The 23,190-nt window shown below is 35.4% G+C and overlaps 1 protein-coding gene across 1 annotated transcript in view; it reads right to left on the bottom strand.

Annotated features, from left to right (window-relative positions):
• The window catches only part of CUNH8orf34 (chromosome unknown C8orf34 homolog), a 154,338-nt gene that overhangs the window by 31,948 nt on the left and 99,200 nt on the right, over window positions 1-23,190 (bottom strand). Inside the window, exon 8 of the mRNA XM_026076954.1 lies at window positions 16,108-16,243. Coding sequence (XP_025932739.1) covers window positions 16,108-16,243 — 136 coding nt within the window. The remainder of the gene's footprint in view (window positions 1-16,107; window positions 16,244-23,190) is intronic.

The following is a 23,190-nucleotide window of genomic DNA, read 5'->3' as shown; positions in this document are numbered from 1 at the left end:
ATCAGAGGAAGTAAGCACCAAACAGGAAAAAATCAAATCAAGATTGTAATTACAAAATTTTTTCATCCACTACTTTGAAAAGGTCTTTTCACACTCCTAAACAATCTATAAGCACACAGCTTTATCTAAGAAATGGTAGTGACTAATGTCAGCAAAAATAAAATGTGAAATAGGTTAGATTCAAATTAGGAAAATATTTCCTCTTGACTTGATATCTTTTGAAAGAGCAATGTTTGTACAAATATTTAAGACTTATCACCTTCTAAAATATTTTATATGATTTGCACGTAAGTAGCCTTTATCTACTATGTTAATTATTCTATTGGTAGCAGTGCAGTATTTGAAAGTAGGAGTAACTTACCTAAAAAAATCTGCTATTTTTTCCTGTCTGAAAGTCCAGCTACCTTAAGTTGTCACTAAAAAAATGAAAAATTACTTCTGCATGAACAAAGGTGATACAAAACAAATGTTGCAGTTTTGATTCAGCAACATGCTTACCTAAATAGCTTACTCCTCATTTTAATATTAAGTGAATTGCTGACCTGGAGCATTTAGAATGATTTTCTTTCTTAAAATGCAGATTATTAGAGAACTGTGTGTATCATCATGATGAGGATTACAATAGAGTCCAGCCATTTTACCCAGATGAAAAAAACCTAAGATGAAACCATTATTTGTACCCTAATTACTAAACTAAAATGAAAATGGAGCCAATGCCATGCTTTATGTTGCATAACCTCTCACCAATTAGACTGTGTGAAATAACCTATGCAGGGCTTCATTTTGAGTAAAATTACAACCTCTTTTTTAACTTCTGCAAAATTTCCTTGGCAATTCTGACTGCCTTGTAACACCTCAGAACACATTGTTACATGGTACTACAGTCACCAACAATCTTACTGAAATGCTTGTAAATCTCTATGATTACAGGAGTGGAAAAGAACTGAGACATTAATTTCATCCTGCTGCTAGTGCAAGAAGCAGTACCCTAGAGAAGGATCAGATACTATTCCCTACTCTAGTTTCATTTGTTTCAAAAACAAGAGAAATAAAAGAGACTAAAGGCAATAAATGTTTCAACTTGGATCCATTTTCAAGATGACAGGATGTTCCAGGGGAATTTTACAGGGATTAAATATGAAGCATTTAAATATTTGTTACATGAGTTTAGTATTAGGGGCATTCTACACACACACAGGTGGGCTAAGGATTCGGTGCAGATCTGTATTTCTTGCCTGGTAGATGAGCTCTGTTGAGTGGCTGTCTGGTGGAGGTCAGCTGCAAGAGAGGCTGATCAAGTGCTACTAAGTCACAAATTTCTGTTGTGACTGGCCATTCAGAAAGACCCATTCCCATGTTCAGAGAAAGGCTCTTGTTCTTCTCTGGTGGAATATCTTAATATAGGGAATGCCTCCAGACTACCTTTATTCCCCTTCCTAGCCACCCCCTCATCCTGCCATCCTGTTTTCAAATGTACAATAACATCCCTGTGGCAACCACATCAGTACTATCAACAGAAAATACTGAGTGTATTTTATCTTTCTTCTAACTTTAGTTAGCAGCTGGAAAGAAAGATGGCACCATATGAGCAGTTATTCTGCAAGACCAACTTTGCTTTGAGATTGACCAGTCATCCAACATATCATTCATTTCCAGACAATATAGTCTGCTTGAATTAATTAGAGTCAGATTCCTCCATCTATTTGTATAAAGCAAAGAGCATTCTATCAGTACTAAAGAAGGAGTAAGCAAGTATGAATGAATACATGCCATAAAGCTTTTTTTAAAGTCACAAGTGAGATTTCCATAGCAGCAACATGTGCCCCATTAGATGACTTTGAAAACCTCAAACAGCCTCCTTTTTATTTTCTGAAATTTACCAGTGAATCTTTTTGTTACTATAATGCTTCATACTTAGTTATACCAAAATATTACCCTTAGAGCTATCTATATAATTTTATCTAATTATAGCTATAAAGAAGTAGAGACAGGAGAGGACCCTGATGTAAGGAAGGTCTGTTCTACGCAATTTGAAAAGGCATCTACTCTTTCTAACACAGTTCACTAGGACGTGATTCCTAATGAGCCTTTCTTCTAATCAATCTGATATTACTTATATTTTACAGAATGCTTAGACCTGATAGGACACCGTAACAAGATAACAAAGTAGGTTGTAGATTCTGCAAAACTTAAGAATTAAAATTAATTCCTAATATATCTGCTCATTTCAGGAACTGGGTCCACAGTAATTAGTAACAACTGTCCAGATGTTAATATACCATGTGTTCTCACACAGCTTTACAGTATGCTCATCAAATTGCAGGAAAGCCTGAAAGGGTATGGTAATGCAAGAAGAAAAAGGAGGAAGGAAGAAGCTTAGACTAACCTTGTATTATTATGGCAATCAATATCTCAAAAGAACCAAACCTTGTTATGGCTTTGGCACAGAACAGCCTGAAGCATTACCATAGAAAGATTTTTCAAAAAAACCCATATATTTTCTGGAAATATGTGAATATTTTGGTCATATTGTTCATTCATGAACATCATTCCCATAATGTTAACAGATAAGAAGAAAAGAAAATTACTTAATAGAAATAATTAAAAACATTTAGCCACAAGCAAGGTACTTTTTAACATCAGGGCCTAACTAGAAGGAATACAGTATCTTGAACACAAAGAAAGAGAAATGTTTTTGATACCTGAATATTCAGATATATGCTCTCTACTATTTGTTGCTTTGTGTAAATTACTAATTAAAAGTATGTGCATCACAAATGCCACTGTAGGGGAAAAGTTGTCCTTTGAGAATTTTTTTTTTGTGTGTCAAATTGAATGCTAAATAAGAGAGGAGATTCACCCTCAGAGGAGGGTTGTGGTTCATGTACAGCCAGAAGAATTGGAACTGTGAGATTAGTACAATTCTGACAGGTAACCTGAACTACCCAGATTCCACAAATATGTCTTTTCAAAAAAAGCAACTAACCAAATTCCCATTCTGTTCCTCCCAAAAAAGAACAAAAAAAAACCCCAAACCAAAGAAGGGTTGGCATTTTTGAACAAGCTTCCTTCAATACCCAAAATAAACAACTTCAGACAAGTATTACGAAATTACTGTGCACATGGCTGGCCTTTAGATTCTGGGAAGCGATTAAGGGACTTTTTTTCCTTTTAAGTATAGCAAACTAGAACTGGACAAATCTGCTCAAAATTCTGATATTCCCTGGAGGTGAACAGCAACAGAAATTTTGAAATTCTACTTCAGCAGAAATCCTGCAAACCTGTTATTTCAATACAACAAAAATGTTTCTGTTGGCTTTTTCAGGAAGCAAGAAAAGTCACTCTGGGGGCTCCAAGAGGGCTAGGGCACTCCCCAGGAGGAAGTGGGAAGAGACATGCCTGAGAACTGCAACTCCAGTCACTCTCCCTGCTCTGCCCTCTGTCAGCGAAATTTTGTTGAATCTGGATAATTTCTGTAAAATATTTTGGTTTCTATGGAAATTGTTGGTTTTCTATTACTTCCTAAAGAGCATACATTTTCTTGGAAAAATCCTGATCTGCTTAGCTGAAGATTCAGCTGACTTCTTTTAGGTAAACATGGTGAGAAGTAGGCAAAAGTTCAGTATTAGATCCTACAGCAAAAAGAGCAGTAAAGCTGTTTTCACTTTCACCCAAGATCGGTGTATGCTTTTAAGGCTACAATGACCAAGTTCTCACAGTCTGAAAAAAACAGGCAATGTCATGTCTGAATTAGAATCCCAATTAAGGGGATTCTGGTCTGTTGAATCACTAATTTTGCATAAATTATTTCAGAGTAGGTTAACCACGCTCTTGAACAAATCCTAATGACTATTTCAATGATTTTAACATTTTTTCTTAAGAAGGAATTACTTTAAAAAAATCTCACCTCCTAAAGTAGTTATTAATTTGGTTCAAAAAAACATAATACAGACTTTGTACAGTTAAAGACTATCATGAATTTATTAACAAAACAAACACAAAAATATAACATGATGATGTTTCTTTGGCAAACAAAGGGAATTTCAGTCACAGATTAGGAGGGGTAAATTGGATATTTTTTTAACCATCTGCTTCCTTTCTGTAATTTAAAACATTACATCTTCATCTGACATGTCTCTCTGATATCACTGTAATACTGACCTATAATTTCCCTAAAACAAACACACACATCACCCCAGGGAAGTTAGAGCAACAGAGGTCAGAGAACTCAAAGTCTTGAAAGCCCCCACTTGCTGCTTTTAGGTTACACTGAATGCTTTCTTCTACTTTTCCCTAGCAACCTCAACACCACACAAGTAACCATGCTCCAAGCTTACTAATCATTTCTTGTCCTGTATTTCGCTCTTTGATCCCAAACATATGATCCAAATTCTGATCTCATGTATCTTGACGTGCTGTCCCCACAAGTTCCACACTCAGTTATACTAGTGTGAAATCCAAAGCTTCTCCAGCACCTAAATATAATGCCAGGAATTTCTGACCTACTCCATTTGTTCTACTAACATCTTTTACAAAAATAAAAATGTTAAATATGTGCCAGCAAAATCCTTAGTGCATTCACAGGTACAGAGGCAAAAAGATGTCAGTTTTCTGGTACAGACTATGTCAGTTAATATAATGGTAAAATTATATTAAATAATTATTATTAAATATATACAGGCAAAAGCATTCTTTTGCTGGTAAATCTCTCCATCTCCCTTACCTATATTCTAGCTTCCTAATGAAGATTAGGTTTTAAAAGAAGTTTATACAAATTTCTGATCAATAAACTACATAAGAAAAATGCCTTAGACCTATGGGGGCAAATAAAATAACAGAGGACTGTGAATTCAGTAAGTAATAGGAGTGGCTACCACTTCTCAGGCATAAAGCAATAATTGGAAAGCTCTGCAACGTATCGTCTTGCTTTATCAAAAAACAAAACAAAACAAAACCCAGTATCATAGCTTTTATTTTCACCATAGACTAAAATACAGGAAGCATCTCCATTAAACAGAAATGAAGCAGGAGGACTACTGGATTATCCTGCAGAACACTATCTGGGAAGGCAGACATTTCTAAAATTAAGTCATAAGATTAGATGAAGAAACACAGATATTTAACAAAATAAAATCCAGGAAAATAAGTAACACATTTAGCATGCTCCCTTACTGAGATATATATTTCCTTTAAATACATTTTAAACAGGGGGCAAAGTTCGCAAGCAGGAGCATACTGTTGTCACCATCCATTCTATCCATGTGCGATGTATAGCACTGATATTCTTTGAGCTACACCCTGATCTGAGGTACAGTATAATCTAGAATAACTCCATTTTCACTGATACTAATGAGAAACAAATCTGTCTCTTACTTTTGCACTCACTTTCAAAAGGACATTATTTCTCAGTGATTGCACACCGAAACAAAGCAATTGATTTGCAAATTCATAGTAACTATAGTTAAAAATGAGCTCTGGTTGCAGTCTATTCTTTCTGCAAATTAAAAGTATTATTTTCCAGTCACTCTTCAAAGATTTTTGTGGAAAGTGTCCATGTCACCAATATATAATTCAGAGCCATACTGTTTTCAGCTGGTAACACTAGAATATTCACTTGCTGAGCAAAAGTTATACACTGACACAGCCTGAATAATAATATTTTCTGTGTGCTGTTTGCCTTTTCAAAACATATGAATGCAGGTCTTTGTGCATTTTAATAAGTACATTCTGCAGCTATTTCTGAGAAGAACCAAAAGTAGAAATACATTTCCCAGAGTAAGGAATCCATAAAGAGACTGAATTATCTAATCCTTTTACAGGATGGGAAATTAAGCCATTCTTATGGCAATCTTTTATCTTCTGCTGGCTTCAAACCATTATCTCACAGGAGAAAAATTACAGTCTTTTTTGGTCTTTTCAGACTTAACACTCTTTCTTCCCCTGTGAACCATTTTTTCTAAAATTTGTAAAAGAACTATGTGTGTGTGTGTGCGTGTATACATTTAAGAGCTACATTAAGCTGTTATCCAGAGTCTCAAATTCTGACCAACAATCTTCCCCAAGCTCATGAGCTCCCTGCTATCCTTCCAGTACAGTTCACATCCAGAAACAACTGCTGTTGCTGATATACATCACAGTGTAGCACTAAACAGAAAGAATCTATGAACATTGCCATGAAGAATTAGCTTGCAAGGCACATATCAAAGAGGGCAAGGGAAAGAGGGAGGGAAAGGCTTGGGAAAACATTTGGCTTCTAAAGTTATGAGGGGGGGTTAAATGTGTTTTGTTTTGCACTATATAGGAACCGAAGAGAAAAAGAGGTATCTTGATGGTAAGTACAATTGAAAGATGGGATGAAATGGTTTTTACCCTCTATTAAATGGGAGACTCTATAATAATTTTCAGGACTAGGTAAAGACAAAGCAGTATTAATCTCATTTTCAAATATGGTCCTATCCATCTCATTATTGCAAACCAAGACTGGTACATTCAAAAGAAGTGAAAAGTCCTGTAAGTCTACTCTCCAGGATTCCTGAACAGCATTTTTTGAATGTTTAGAATCTTCTCCTCACCGTTCTATTTTTTTTACATGCAGCTTGAGATAAGAAAAAGTCAATTTAGCTTCAGTTGAACAATAGTTCTGAGAGAAGATGTTGTAGTGAGATGTTACTAATGCACAGCATCTTACACTGTATTTTTCCTTAATAACCAAAACCAGAAACTAATTCTCAGACACTGAAATTATAGCAGGGGTATCTTGGGGTGAATGTGGTGCAGTAAGTGCTACTTTTCTAAAAACAGTCTTATCAAAAGAACAATATATAAGTGTGTATGTATAAGATGCAATTGCATGTAAAACCAAATTTTATTTACACAGGCTACACATGTTTACAAGTACCACTGCCCATTTGCATAAGCATATTCTTGAATATAAAGTGCGCCTCTCACTCTGAAATTGATGCTATCTAAATTATATATTGATCCTTTAATAAAGATTGCACTCAGCAGCATTCTAATACCTACCTGTACAATACACACACATATTTAATTTTGTGAGTGCATATGTATATATAGAGTCATACATATGTGTACATACATACACATAAATATTCATCTTCCTTCGAACAGAGAGAGTTCTTCCATTTTTCTTGTGCCGATTGATAGTTGTTTATGTCAAAAACAACAATTCTACCCTATGTACAAAGACTTTAAGGAAATAATATAGCCGTTAAACCAAACTCAGTGGGAAATGCTTCATCTCTAAAAATATTATGTAACAAAAGGACACAGACACCTACTTTTCCTTTTTCAGAGAGATACATGCTTCATCTGGAAATACTGTTTTCTTGACAGTTTACTTAATTTTTGTAACAGAGAACGTTTTGATTATCACAGCATTTCATGAAACTTCTGAGAAGTCTGAAATTATTGCTTGTTGGGTTTACCTAGGAGGAAAATTTGGTAAAAAAACAGGAGGAAAAAAGTCTGTGCCTCTTGGGCTTTCTGGCTGAATACTTGATATAAATCTCCTGTCTTATATTGTTCCTTTCCCACAACAGAGTTAAGATTTTGAAAATAAAGAGACATTCGTCATTCTTTTAAAACAAATATTCATGGGGAGTTTGCCATTAAATTGATTAAGGTTTACGATTAAAAACGATAGTATCTGGTGCATTTTAGAGGTCAATCTTGGATCTATGAACTCACAAAAATAATCTGAAATTACAATAGCTATTGTCTATTTTGCATATAGTAAGATGTTCAAAGGAAACACTAGTCAGTGAAAAACTAGGCAATGTTTACAAAAGAGGAAAACTAGCATTGTTACACTGTCAATTTAGCAAATCAATCAACTAACTCTTCAAAATTCATTTATTTTCTTTGCCTGTAATGACCACTAGGACCTGTAAAAACTTCTGGGTTATTCTTTTTCTTCGGTGTGTTCCTATTCTTTGGAAAGTACTCAAATAAATGTAATTGCAAGTAGAACAAATAAGGTACCAAAGCGGCATACCACTCCAAAAAGGAAAGGAAAGGATAAAGTGGTTTATTTAATACTTAAGAAATCAAGAGAAGACAAGAAAGACACTGTTATGGTTATTTATGGATCAAAACTGGAAAAATTGATCACTGCTCAGACTCAACTCAGCCAAAAAACTAAGTTAAGATTTTTTGACTGAATTTTTTTTTTCTGCCAAAAGTAAGGCAAGCCAAAGAGCTTTTGCATGGAAAATATATTTACAGTGATTTAAAAAAAAAACACTAAAGATTTGCTTCCTAATGACACCTTTAGAAATCATCTCTTTTGTCACTGAATATGAAATAAAGAGCAGTCAAGGGGTTCAGATCCACATAATGAACATGTATACACAATGCCCTTCCTTTTCCTTTTTTTTTTTTTGAAAAAAAATTTTTTTGAAATTTTCTACCTTATAAAAAATTTTAAGTAGCAGAAGGAAAAATACATTTTTTTTCTCCACGGTTTTCCAAAGTGAAGGAAATTTTTAGACGTTATAGAGCACTAATATACAGACTTTCATTTGCTTGTTTGCCACTCTTTAAAGAAAAAGATGCAAATAAAACACTTTGAAAAAAACTGATTTGTCATTATTAATCGCTGGGTAATACATTCTTCCAAACCTTTCAATCTATAAAAAAACAACTATTCCTTTTTCTGTGAGTGCACACAAGTCTTTCACTTTTCTGAAATCCACTGCATTATTCCAACTTGCTTCACATTCTCTGCCTGATAGCTGCTATCCCTAAACTTAAAGCCATTGACTGTTTGGGAGATATAGGATAAGGTTTGTGAAGCTGGCACAAACAAACATGAAGAAAATTCAGCTCTTCGAAATAAGAAGTCCAAGAAAACTAAGAAACAAAAAAGAAACATAAAGGAAAAAAGAATGAAAAATAGTGACACAAGTCAATATTTTACTCCTAGTTCTATTTAGAAAAGATCATTTTATATTCCCAGCGATTGAGTCCTCTTCTATCTAATTCCATAATCTCTTGGTTTATGTTATCTCTGTAACTAAAGAAAAGAGTCTATTTTCTTTAAATGTACCTGAACCACCTTTAAATTAGGTTCTGCAAATACTATCACTGTACAGTTCTGAAAATTCATATGACAGCTAAGGAATTTTTAAACAAGCAGAAATCTCCATTCCAGGTTTCTAGGTAGGTTTCCATTTTATCATCTCACCCATACTGTTACATATGTTTGATCCAGGATAAGTGGAAAACTGTTCATGAACTTTTAATGTCTTTTAGCCCTGTACAGGTTTTCAAGAGACTGCTCCCTTTGGAGTTTGCTGAAAGGGGAAGAGAGGGATTAATAGGGATGACTTGGTCTAATTTGGCAAAGCATAAACCTAGACCACCTGTTAAAACACACACCAGTAGCAAGGCTCTGCATCCTCCCTTCTTCCAGGATGTATGGCGTCAATACAGGATGCCAGAGGCTGCCCCTCTTCTTCAGCCCACCTGATCAGACTCTGTCCCAATGCTGTATGGTGCAGCACCCATTCCCTGACAGTTTCCCATCCCCAGCTGCATAATCAGTTTGGATTACATACATGAACAAGACGGGAGAACCCATTTCAAAAGACGAGTCAGCCATCCTGACAGCTTCTGCACAGGGAACATGATGACAATGAGGACAGACATAAACAATAAGGATAGAGTCTGATGCACGGCTCCTATTAAGGAAGCCCAGTTTTCTCTTACTTCCTTTGAGGAAACCTTCCAGGAGTCCAGCATCTTTAACTGCTTTTTAAATGTAGTCTTTTGTTAGTATTTATGTTTGTTCTTCCTCACAGAGATAAGTGCTTTCATTAATTTCTCTCTTTGTTGCCTGGAGTTTCTGTACTGTTGTCTGTGGACAGCACATACAGTAGCATGGCTTGTTGAACAGCAGTCTCTTCTCTAATTACAGTCATCAGCTTTTCTGCTTTTGATAGTTACATAAGATCCACTTGTCAAGCTTCAGACACTATTGTCTGCATAGCTCATTATCAAATTTTCCACCAAATGGCTTCTTAATGACCTCAAGTCTCATTAGTATCCTTATGGCTTTGGGATAGTCAGATAAAGCATCTCCATACAAATTTTTCCTCTGTAAGAACCTGAAATGCTGAAGTTAGATTAACACCAGAGAATTCCCTGACCAAACTATTTGTTTCTGTTCTTTTCTAAAGAGATGTATCATGGTCATTTCAGACAACAGTTCTATTCTCTCAACAGTTATTTTGCAATTATGACAAGTTTGTAGAAATTAATGTCTTTGGCTGATGTAATTGCACAGAACTTTTAGTTAAGTTTCCCAACAACTTTCCTCTAGCTGATCCCTTTAATTCTCTTCTCTCCTTCCCCACACTTCCATGGTCCCCATGACTGTCACGAAGATTTACTTAAAGGCTGGCTGTGTATTTCAAAGCATCCACATACAGTTCTTAATCACATAGTATTACTAAGTTTATTTGACTATGTTCCAAGTACGCATGGAAGTGGTGGAGACTCTATCATGGAAAACACAAGTTATTAAATATTGCAAAAATCTAGATGATCAAAGTTAACCAGCCTTGGTAAATAAGCAAGTTAACTTGAAGACTGGTGGGAGGAGATACCACCTAAAAGGAGTCAAAGATACACTTACAGATAGATGACAAGTACATTCATTCTTAGATAAAATAAAGAAGATGACACAGGAAAGGGCAACTGACATGAGAATTCTTGAGGATTTTTTCCTAAATTTTCCTAAGAGCATGTGTAAATGGTAGCATGTACAGAACATTTAATTTATTCTGCATTAGCAACTCAAGTACACAAGTTACTAACCTTTAGCTGTATTTCACATCCCAACAGTTTCTGTCAGAAAAGCCACCTTTACCATCTTAATGTATCTGTATTTTGTTTGTTTATACCTATACATTTGATTTCTCTAATATGTTAAAAAGCTTTAGGACACTGTGCTTTTGCTCTAGCTAATCTTAGAGCATAGTATTAATCAAATACAGTGCATCTCAAACCTACATTTGTATGCAACTAGTGCTCCTTCCCAACATTCTTGTTCAGAAGCCTTCAAGCTTGTGGCACGGTATGTTTTCTATAATCCCATTTCCTTTTTAATCACATGCATCCCCTTTTTTGTATTCTATTGATGTTAAGAAGAATGAATGCAGCCCTTGCACTACTAAAAACAAAAAGCTTCTTACTTCCAGGAATGCATTGGCAAGAATCCACAAGAACAAGATTTAACTTTTGAGCATGGCAGTGGACATACAAGGCTAATGGGTGGCCCTTCAAAAAAAAAGGCTTTAAATTCATTCAAATGGCAATAATACATTAATTTTATCTTATAACTGACAAAACTCTTGCAAAACTCTCAATGCACAAGTCACAAAATGGGAAAAAATATGACAGTGTTGTCTGGTTTTACATACTGTCATTTGGACCTTTATTTAACCCATATGAGCTTTGCTTGTGTGTGAGGGTGTCTTATGACTCATCAACCAAACCTGAAATTCATTTGCTTTGCCTGTATGTGAGAAAGGATTCACAAAACCATGCTACAGAATCAGTTAGTCTGTTCTCCAAATCAGTCAGGATAGTTATGCCCTTAGATGAAAATGGAATTTTTGTTGCGAATATTTTACTCAAAAGATATATAAATCCAGCTTTGTTGCACTAATATTGTCTTTGCTAATTTTCCTGACTAAATTGTAAAAAGTAAACCTTCCAGATACAGTTATTTGTATAGCCCCTTTTTTTCTGTAATCTATGAACCTTGTTTTGTTCCACCTTGTGAATGATGTCACCCTTTTATTTAGATGACTTAATATGCTGCTTAACTTGCACTGTAGTCCAAGAGTAGCTATGGGAATAACATTGTTCTATAGCTACTTTCCCATTTGAAAAACCTCTTAAAGCTGTTATCCATCTGCATTTCACTCACCGTGTGTGAAACATCTATACAGAAAACAGTAAGCTCTCTGTTTCTTACAGCTATATTCCAGTCAACAACCTCTTTATACTCCAGGAGAATTAATCACTCCTTTTATTTCTCTTTCTCTGTCTCCATTTTTTTTTTTAATCATAAGCTGTACAAAACAGTTTGGTGTGATAGCTTGAAAGAATCCTACCTCTTTATCTCCTAAATGTCTGGGTGGAGAACTTTACCTTTTATTAAAATTACTGACCTGGGCTCTGATGATTCTAACTATTATTTGAAGAGGACTGATGAAATTATCAGCATTCAAAGTCAGATACCAGTTTCTAAAAAACTTAAAAGTTTTTTCATGCTAGTTCAAATTATGTCCATTGTTAGTCTCATTTCTTACAATTCCTGAAAAAGCTCTTTCTTTTGTATGAGAAATTTAGGGCAAGGGAGAATGTTCTGCCAAATACAGTGCCACAACAGCATTGCAATTTTCCCCCACAATATAAGCTGGATTTTATTGGAAATACAATAACTTTGTAACAAATTAGATTTAAAACTATAACTATATTCATTTCCATTTGGCATTCCCTTTGAAGATCTTCCTCTGACACTGTGTCAAACACTGCATCAGAAATAGCACAGGTGAGTTCAAAGGGAAGATGCATTACTGAGCAGAATAACAGTCTAGTGAAAATCACAGAAAACCAGCTACACAGAACATTTAGTACTAGCTTAAACTAAATGCCAGTTACTACGAAAGGAATAAAGCTGTACTGATGGAGAAAGAGGGAACCAGCAGCTGCTAATATTGTCCCCTTATCGTTAAATTCTGGGATTCGGGTCCTGATTTTCTCATGTATTTGAGCAGTATAAAGGGAGCTAAAAAGGAGCTAAATGAAATCAGATGATAAGTAATTCAGCAGAGGGGAAACAGTTCATCCAGACCACTATTCTCACAAATCAGTGTATCCTCATATTTAGCCCATCTGTAGGAAGCTATGGAAGAGATAAGACATACTGTTGCACCATACTCTACTCCAGGTGCTCACAGTGGACATACAGAATTAAACCAGTGCTCATCCCAGGCTAAAAAAACCTATACATAACCACAGACTAGTTCTTCCTATTTTTCAGATAAGGAGGGAGCTATAATGATCTAAAAAAAATGAAATATACACATGATCAAACTTACACAGGATTTTAATGAAGAATTAGGGTGGAACTTTCATAAGACTATTTATCCTTTCCAAGTGAGATCAAAGAAATTGATGATTATATGAAAGACTAGTCAAAACTAGTAGTGGGGAATCCTTCAATCATCTAAATAAAACCCTCTCAGAAGGGCCCCACAATGTCCAAGAAAATGACCTCTGGAGGAGGTATCATTGGCTGGAAGTAATTTGGCTGAAGAGTAGAATCAGAGTGGAGCACTTAAAAAAAATATGTGTATAGTAAGGTGAAAGAACTATAGTATGCAATTCCAAGAGTAAAATTACATCTTTGTCTGAGCCAAGAAACACATTTCCTAACATTTGGAACCCCGCCAATCAAATTTCAGGTAAAAAGTCATATTCCCCCTACAGAGAGCCAAAATACCTGCAGTAAAAGTAACCTGATTTGACAAGCCATATTACCTACAGAACACCCACTGCCATCAATAGGTCCACTCATTTGCTTTATACAACCCCAAAAAAATAGAGCAAAGTTAAGAAGAAAGACACCTGTTAAATTCTACCTAAAAGTATGCACAACAGCAATTTATACTGACTTCTATTTCTTTCTAAATTGTATTAAAATCCACCTATGGTCAAATCCCATGGTATTTATATATGAACAGTACAGCACGCAAGTCTACAAACACTACTTAGAGATGACAATATGAGAAAATAAAAATATCATTTTTAAACCCAGCCAAAGTCCAATAATATAAACAAACCAATAAATATACTAATAGATTCTTTATTATGACCTCAAGATAAAAGCTAGGCTTTGTCATAATAATGAAAGAGATAAATGCAAACACTGAGGAACCTTCATAGATATGACCCAAATACTCAGGCTGTGGTTTCAAAATATGAAATTTCCATTGGCTATTACATTGAGTAACAGCATATTGAATTGCACTTGGAAAAAAATCTGTGAGCCCTTGGAGCCATTTGCTTCATGCAGCTCTCTCTAGCCACTACTTCAGTTGCTGGGGGTAGAAGGCACTGGACAAATCCACTGTGGACATACAAAAAGACATAGCTAAGTGCACTAAGAACTGTATCTTGAAGTAAGAGGGGAAAGGCCTCCTCAAATAGAGCAAGAAGAATGAATGAAAGCTCCAGAAGAATCAATAAACTTTATCATCTTGAAGAAAGTTAGTTTCCTCATCACTGAGTATAACAGCAATTCCCACTTCGCTCTTTACGCTTCCCTTGTTATTGCTGAGATGGTACATTTTTGATTTCCTCAGAAGTTTAAAGAACCACGTAACACAGTCAAGTAGAGATCATCCAGTTCCTCACTAACTTCATTAAATAAAGTAAGGAATGAAATAAAGGTGTATATGTGAAACAAAGCACTACTTTGCATTCTCTGAGCATGAGAGTGAAGTGAGAAAAGGGGATTTTATGAGATCTTTCTCTCACAACTCATATTTTAAACTCCTGAGTCATGTAGAACAGCCAGTTAAAGAACAATAGTGATAGCCAAGGTTGCTAGGTTTGGCTCAAGATCTGAGCCATTTATTCCCTGGTGTGCAGGACTGAATGAATATATAGTAACTTGGTACCTGCTGTTAGTGGCTACTTTGGGGAACTTAGAATTTAATTAACTTTCAGAGTAATCCAAGCAACATTTTAGACCAGTTCAAAAAGAAAAAAAAAAAGGCATGTAGAAAACTAAAAAATTCCTTTTCCTTACCTTACTACTTGTTAATCCATGGGCAATGAATGCGGGTTGGAAACAGGTTAACACTTTCATGTAGCTAGTTGTTTGGAAACATTTTACAACATAAGCAATTTGTTTCTTGTGAATGGGGTAGGATCCCATGACTAGTATGTTTGCTCTTTTCTTAAAGTATAAGGCCACACTGGCAGCAGCAAAAGTCCCTAGAATTATAAGGCAGCCTAGTCACTACTGCTCTTTCAGTACTGTGAACTGAAGTCTTCTGAGCCATCATAACCCAGCTAACGAGATGCTACTGCATGGGTGATTCATCATGCCTGTAGTTATGCTCCCAGAGCATTAGAAAGTGTTTTCAAGCCCCTCTTCCTACATAAGTGCCTTTTAAAAGTAGTAATTTTCAAGCAAAATGGAAAAAAAAATGTAGAGTGGCATATGGCCAAAATTTGACTTAATTTCACCACAGGTTGCTTTTTATTTACAAGCAGCTAATCCCCTCTCAAACTACACAATGGAGCAGCCATTGGCAAGGGCAGACAGATAAAATTGGCATGCCTCTGTATTGTTCTTTCTAATCTGTACCATTAACGGAAGGGTGAGAAGGCTAGTTTTGTCATTTAAACAGGCTTAAATCCTTTCTCCAAATGAGCTTTTGTCTACATAGAAGAATGCATCTAAGAAATTTAAGGGGGTTCTGTTAGTGTTGCATTCTCAAGTTGACTTGGCTACAGGAATACCACCCTGTATATTTGGCCCTCCTACTGTAAATGCAAGAATTATTTCCAGCTGCCAAAACCAAAAGGAGTTCAATCTCATTAAATTCCTTCTCAGAGGTGAAACAGGATGAGATTATGAAGTGCTAAGAAGCAACTATATGAAATCTTGAACTGCACCTGTGCAACTAAATCTCCATTTGTACAGGTGCTTTTTAAATTGTATTTGAACCTTTGAATTCCCTGATTCATCCCCTGAAAAGCCACAGAAGCGCAAATAACTAATGAAATTCAGAGACAGAAAGGCTTAAAATAGTTTCAAGCTGTGAAGTAAGGCCTCAGACTAGCTATATTCTTTGATTCATTGTCGATGAGACATATCAAGCATAAATACAAATTGCACAACCCAGTTGCCAAAGGTCAAAAGGTAGCCAGTAGCTAAGTAATTTTCATTTAGCACAGGAGAGGTCATCACCTGGCCCATAACTAAGCATAATGAATATCTGGAAACCTGGGGAAAATAATGTATTGGCTAGCATGATCTGTTTTCGCTTGGCTTTTTACCTGGCACATCTTGCGCAGATATTCAATGTGACCTTTGCTTGAGGCTCAGCAGGATGAGCGCTTCGAGTTTGATTGAATTTGCTCCCAGAAGACATCACACTTGTTACTCCTTCCATTCTTAGATCATCAAGATCCTCTGCAACAAGACAGAATGACTGGATGAATATAGTATTAAAATTTTTAGCAATAAAGGTACTTCCCCTGTAGAATCACTACGCAATGGAACAACTCAAAAATCTGGAAGAAAATATCTAGTTACTTGGATAATAATATAAAAAGGCATTTGAGGGGATTTTATTAGCATTAGTATCATTCTGAAACAAGGGGTTTCTTTAAAAATATTCAATACCATTTCCATTTCAAACTGTGTTGCCTAATTTTTCAAACTTTATCCTCCAATTCATTTATAAAAAAACTTGCAAAATGTTTTGTCAAGAGATGCTGTCCAATAGTTTCCATTTGACACAGGGATTCACATCAAAGAGGACATTTCAATTTTGTGAGTGTATGCCCCTCCTCAGATGTTTTTTATTATCTATTCAGCTGGCAATAAAAAATATTGCTAAAACAAAAGTATTCTGCTAAACGTGGAAAATATGAAATGGATACCAATTTTATCATACTGAAGGAGACCATAATGTGCATACTCACCACACTGTTGTAATATCTGAGCAACTAATAATCATCACTGGATTTTACGCTACTGTAAAATCATTCCCATTTTGCATAAAGACAGCTGAAGCTCACAGAGAACTGGTTACTCAAGATGACACTGGCATAGTGTGGCTGAGCGAGGCTGTGGATCAAGTCTCCTGGTTTACAGTCGAAATATTCCTTACAGATAAACTGTTTATTTTTTACTAACACATACAAAATACGTATACCTAGTGTATCCATAAAGCACCATTCTCCACTGTTTATAATTTGTTTACATTCTAGCCGTTTGTGCTAATATATTCCAGACTAGGTGTTGCCTTTTGAGATGAAGTTTTTGTATTTGTCGCTATAGTTTAAAATATTTCATAAGCTGAAAAATTAACAAACAAAATACTGACCAGCTGCTATTGAATGAGCACAAACCATCCCATGCACTGATTGATGTATGTGGTTTATGATATACAGTACGTGATTAAAATGTATTTCAGAAAATGTGCACACATATTTTCATATATTTACAAAAGAAACTAGATGTTAAAGGACCTGAGTGGAAAAGGAAGCATATAAAAGCAGACTTTAGGTCCTGATATCAGAAAGGGAAAAGTCATGGAGAACTTTAAAATCAGAAGAGGCAATGCTGAATTGGAATTTAAAATACACAAGGATATATCCATATAGATACGTGGTGGAGTACCAGGTTCCTCCTCATACACAAAAGAACAAGGTACACCCCACTGAATCACTGCTTGGAATGCTGCTGGTTTGCCTCAACAGTTCACAGACATTACTCATACCACTGTGCTTCAAAGTACGGGCAGTATGGTCAGACTGACAGGATGACGACATGTCAACTACACTCTTTTGAGGAGACAGCCATTTTAATAAGCAACATCTATCCAATGTAGTGCTCAAGAAAGAACAGGAACAACAACCTTAAATGCATTTTTAAAGAATAAAGCCTTCAGATTTTCTTACCTCTTTCATTTTTCTGTCTAAGAATAACCCCCCTCCCCCTCCCAAAATTCCTTGTCTTGGTGACATAAACTGACATAGTTTCACTGAAGTCTCTGGCATCAATTTACACCATTTCCAGACCTTTTCCTTTAAATTTTATCTATTATTGATATTGCTGATGCAAACTAATTCAAATGACTTGAAAGTCTACATGATAAAGAATTATGAAATCAACCATCTATGAATAATTTCATAAAAGGTACTACATATTTGGAACAGATTATGCCTTAAAACAAATAGCGTTTAATTGTGGTTTAAAGAGGTGTGAAAAGTTACATATTTTTGAACAGCTGTAAATCACTGGATGGATTAGGGTTTAAATGAACTGGAAGCATACGTCTCAGTTTCCCCCTGCCCTGCCAACAGCTGTTATTTCTTTAAATGAGGTTTCCAACGATTCTCTGCTTGATTAACTTTTGGCTCTCTTGATGACTAAGACTGTTTCAATAGAGCGATAACATAAGCTGCCCTCCATCATACCTTTTACATTTGACTCTGAATGTCAAAGACATACCTTTTTCCTTTTTTAGTCAACTACTAACATTTTCTTCTCAAGAGGAAATGAAGTGAAACTTTGAATGCACAAAAAACATGGATTTCAGAGGTGTCTGTAGTTGTATCTAACAGACAAGTATGCAGAATACTATGAAGGATTGATTTATTGTCACAAACTGTTAATCCAGTAGCAGAAATGTGCATGCTAAGGTCCAGATTGTTTTAAAAACACATCATATATAATTCTTAATTTTTCTCAAGGAATTCTCATTGATTTAATTCAGCATTGGGCATAATCTCACTTCAGCAAGCTCTACAAAACAGCTGTCAATATTCTAACTATACAGAGAAGTATAATTCCATGTACCAAATCCTGAAGAATAACTGCAGTTTTTAACTTAACTTTGATTACAGTACTTCTACCTTAGTATTGAATGTTTTCAGTTTCTTCTGGGTGCCTCAGATTTACAATGTGAATACCACACTTTCTTTTCACTAGAGCAACTGGGCTTTGAGAAGTTGCCCAATTCCCAATAGCTACAACTGTAGGTGGGAATTTTTGAGTTGCAGACAAGTTTACATGCCATCTGGCAGTCTTCCTGATTGATCACATTCATTATTAAAGTCCCATAATTCAACAAAACAATAAATCTTACAGTAATTTCAGTACTCAACAGTATCAAAAAAGATTGTTCAACAGTTGATGGACATTTTGCAGAACAATACCTGTCCCTAAACAAGGATGTTATTAAAAGGAATACAAACGAGTGTAATAATGCCTTTTAAGAATAAAAAATAGGTTCCCAAAGGTTCAAATGTTTCTATGTAACATTGAAGAGCATCAGTCTTAGCGAAAAAGGATTGCACTGGGAAGTCAATTCAGTGATAGGGCCTGGAACGCTGAATCTTTTCTTTCTTTGTACTCTTTGCTACACCAACTAGTGATGATGCAGCTGAGTGGTTCAGCGACATTATTGAGCAGCAAAGCATGGAAAAGAGAGAAAGAAAAGCCAACTTGATGACTGCTTCTATGATGGAGGAAAGGAACACTGTGAAACTTCTCATATCCTTACAAAATTGTTACCTATCTTTGTACAAAGGCTGGACGTTCCAGTAAGCAAAACTCAGTATCACTAAACGTAGGTAAACTTGCTATTTTAATGCAGGACTGTGCACTGCATTTCTTCCATTTAATGTTATTTCTACATTATTCGCTAAGATAACCCTATCTTGGTCCTATAGCAATTTTCATTCAATACGCTCTCTTTAAAAAAATAAATAAATAAATAAAGGAATTCCATAGTTTACAAAACAGTTAGAAGAAACAATAGCAAAACAATAAGTAAAAGTTCCTGTCACCAAACTTGAGACCTTGTGATCCAGTCACTGTCAACTTGTCTGAGACATTAAAAGACTATACCATAATTCCATGGTAAAATATCTCTCCAACTCCTGTAATTTATGGTTTGTAACCATAACAATGAAGAGAAGTTAACATTTAAACACCCAGATTTAATCTTCAACTGTGGCACAATACAGTAAGAATAAACATGGATATTTGTGAAGGCAATAGCGAAAACTGCAGATTTACAATTTCTTCTATAAAGGGATACAGTCTTTTATCACTTCAACTAGCCTGTAACTGAGCAAGATTTTTCAAGAAAAATTGTAAACAAAATACATATCTCACTGCATGTATGTCAGTTCTAAATGTTTCTAAATTTTTAAATTAAATGCTATTATTTCACCTAAAAATTTTTGTAAACATATCATATTTTATTTAAACAGGGAGACCCAAGACTTAGCTTTTTTTTCTTGTGTATTTATAACTCTAAGCACAATTTTCCCATGATTACATATAATTTTTTTCTCAGATCACTGATTCACAAAAATAAATTCATACAGCTGCTATCCTCATGCATTGCCATAATAACAATACATGAAAACAGTGAAAAGTGAGAAAAATATCACAAGTGTAATACAGCATAGCACAAAAACAGATGTTTTCTATATTAATAATAATGCAATACTAAATTAAATTCTTTGTGAATTCTTCCTGGACAAGTTTCATCAACAAGGGGAAGGGGAAAAGGGAATCTGTTTCAGCTGGTAAGCAGGTAATTGCTTTTAAACAGGACACTCTTTGTAATTATTTACTTTCTTTCCTTTTGGGGTGGGGGAGAGAGAAAGGCACAGTAATGTAAAGTGTTCTAGGAACTGTGCAAGATAGCTTAATGTCTTGGGGTGAGGGGATGTAAAATCATCTTACTGACTTCTCCTACAAGACTCTCATACCATTCAGGGCCAGAGCCCCTCTTATGCAAAACTCCTATAAAATACAGTGAAAGTTCAGTTGCACAGAAAGCTTGCACAGTCAGGCTCTGTGCTAGTATTTGATATGATCCAATCACTTTTGTCACTTTCTACCACTGTAAAACATGTAGTAATTTCCAAAGAATAATTTTAAAGCTTAAATCAAGTTTAAGGTGTAAAGCTGGAAAAGACCAAGTTCATCTTTAGAAAGATTGCAACTGCTGAGAGTTATTCTATTCAAACTAATATGAAGAAGAGCACTAAATGTTTTCATTTGAAGGTGAAAAATTCAGATAATGAATTCTGATTTATCTTCTTGCAGGCCACCAGTCATTTCTGATCTATCAGTAAAATAATGGCTCCTCTTTGGAAGCAGTGAATTTCTAAAGGCAGCCTTTCATGATAGACATTGATGGATTCTGTATACACAGCATTGATTTGTCATTGACTGTTGACTGAGGCTCAGACTTTACTATGCTTTATTACTCTCATAAAAAAAATTCTTACTGCCTATAGCAGTTCTGCATGTATTCCAGGAATTTCTGCTGCCCTGGATGTCATACTTGTGTGTTTCTTATTATGTTAACGAGTCCTTTCTGTTTTAAATGAATTTTCTTACCCATATCAACCCCCACCAATACATAACCTACAAAAATTACACCTTAACTCCAAAACAACTCTTGGGACAAGCAGGAATTAAAGGAGCATTAATTTAGAAGGCCTAATCCTTCATCCCTGAAACAGGTGTTTAATCATTTACTCCAGCTGAAGCACAACTGGAGTTATCTTCTGCAGTACACTATCTGCAGATATCCCACTCTGTTTTCTCTTATTTTTCTATGACTTCAATGCTATAAAGTAGACAATGTTGTTAGTCTGGTATGTATGTTCTAAAACGTCTTTCTATTAGCATCATCAAAACACTGGGGTTTGACCCAGTTCAGACCTTCCCCATAGATTACTGATGCAAACACGGTCCTGAGCAGATCCATCAGGAGATTTTTGTTCCTAACAGCCATTTTAGATTCCTGAACCCACTGTTCTGGAGACATCTTACTTTATAAGCATCTAAAATTGTCAATAAATTCCCTAAATGTTTGTGCTTCCACTGATGGACACATGCAAAATCAACTGAACCCTGATGCTGCTAAGTGCCTGAGTTTATATGTCCACCTTTGCCTACACCATTTGTCAGAGCCAGTCTAGCAGAATCCTGCCCTACATTAAAAAAAAAAACAAAACAGAAACAAACAAACAAAAAGAATGGGACAACAGAAAGCAGCATTGTTTGTGTATAATAATACATGCAATGGATCACTGATTAGGGTTCTCACCTTTAATCAGCAAGGGTGAGAGGGATCTGTCTTTAGTTTCTCCAGCTGCCTGTCTCAAGCTGGGACTGGAATTAACGTAGGAGATAGCCTTTTCCATTGAAGCAGTTTTGTTTTTGTTAGTGCACGCTTCAGTATCTTAGACAACTACACTAAGCTGTGGCCCACAGAGGCAATCTCCTGCTTATTCCCCTTCTGCTAGTAGAAGGAATGTTTGTTTACTACAGAAAACAAAATACTTGCAATAAGCAAGACTGATGGAGCACTGCCTTAAGGGATAAGAGAGTATGTCTAAAATGCACTGTCTGCCTTCAGGCCCTTGGACCAAATCAGGCTTGTGAGGGTTAGAAAATAGGCCTCCTGTTTTCCATGGGCCCAAGCCACTGACTGGATGCAAAGTTGGTCTCATTTTTTTTAAATGAGAAAGGTCATAACCACATTTGAAATGGATTGGTATCATGCTCACATATCATTCCCTACTGGTTATTCTAGGACAAATGATCTAATATTACCAAATAACCATCGCTCACCATTCAGCTAACAACAATAACCGACTGTGTAAGCACTGTTACTCCACACCAAGAGATTGGAAACACATTGGCTCAAACTCCCAGCCAAATAGTTTCATTCAGTGCAACAGAATTACTTCAAACACTGCACTTTTACAGCAGATAGACTCTACTATTGATTAAAGCATGTTAATGACTTCTACATTTCCAATAAAATAAAAATTGGAGTATTTCAGTTGCATTATGTCACATTCTATAATGTGACATATGCATTATTGCAACTGCCGTAATTGTGGAAAAACACTTTTGCTATAATATAGAATGACAAAAAGGTTACAATGAGAAAATCCATTAAGTAAACAGAAATTCTGGAATTCAGAAGATTTCTAAGGGAATTTCTTTTAATGTTTTTCACTGTGGAGCTTTTGTTTTTACATTTTAGCTTTAATTAAATCAACTTTTTAAATTAAAAACAAATTTAGATCAATATTTCTAATCAGCTCCACCTTTGATGTCATTTGGTTATGCACTCGCTATTATTTAATTGAAAACGCAATTCAGTCCTCAGTTGAAATCTGCATTCTTAAAGAAAACCAACAAAACAAGATTTGCCATGATAACAGAATAAGCCATATTTAAATGTTAGCTTTTTTTAAAAGACAATTAGAATATCAAAGCATAGGAAAGGAATGTATATTTAAAAGATTTCTTTGTTTGTTTTTTCTTTTAATTTCAGGGTTTTTTTCATTTCCTTCAGCCATAGT

Source organism: Apteryx rowi, unplaced genomic scaffold (genome assembly GCF_003343035.1).
Source record: "Apteryx rowi isolate R43461 unplaced genomic scaffold, aptRow1 scaffold_444, whole genome shotgun sequence".
In the NCBI taxonomy this organism is placed as follows: domain Eukaryota; kingdom Metazoa; phylum Chordata; class Aves; order Apterygiformes; family Apterygidae; genus Apteryx; species Apteryx rowi.
Note: the sequence above shows the minus strand (reverse complement) of the source record. Positions and strands in the feature narration are given on the sequence as shown.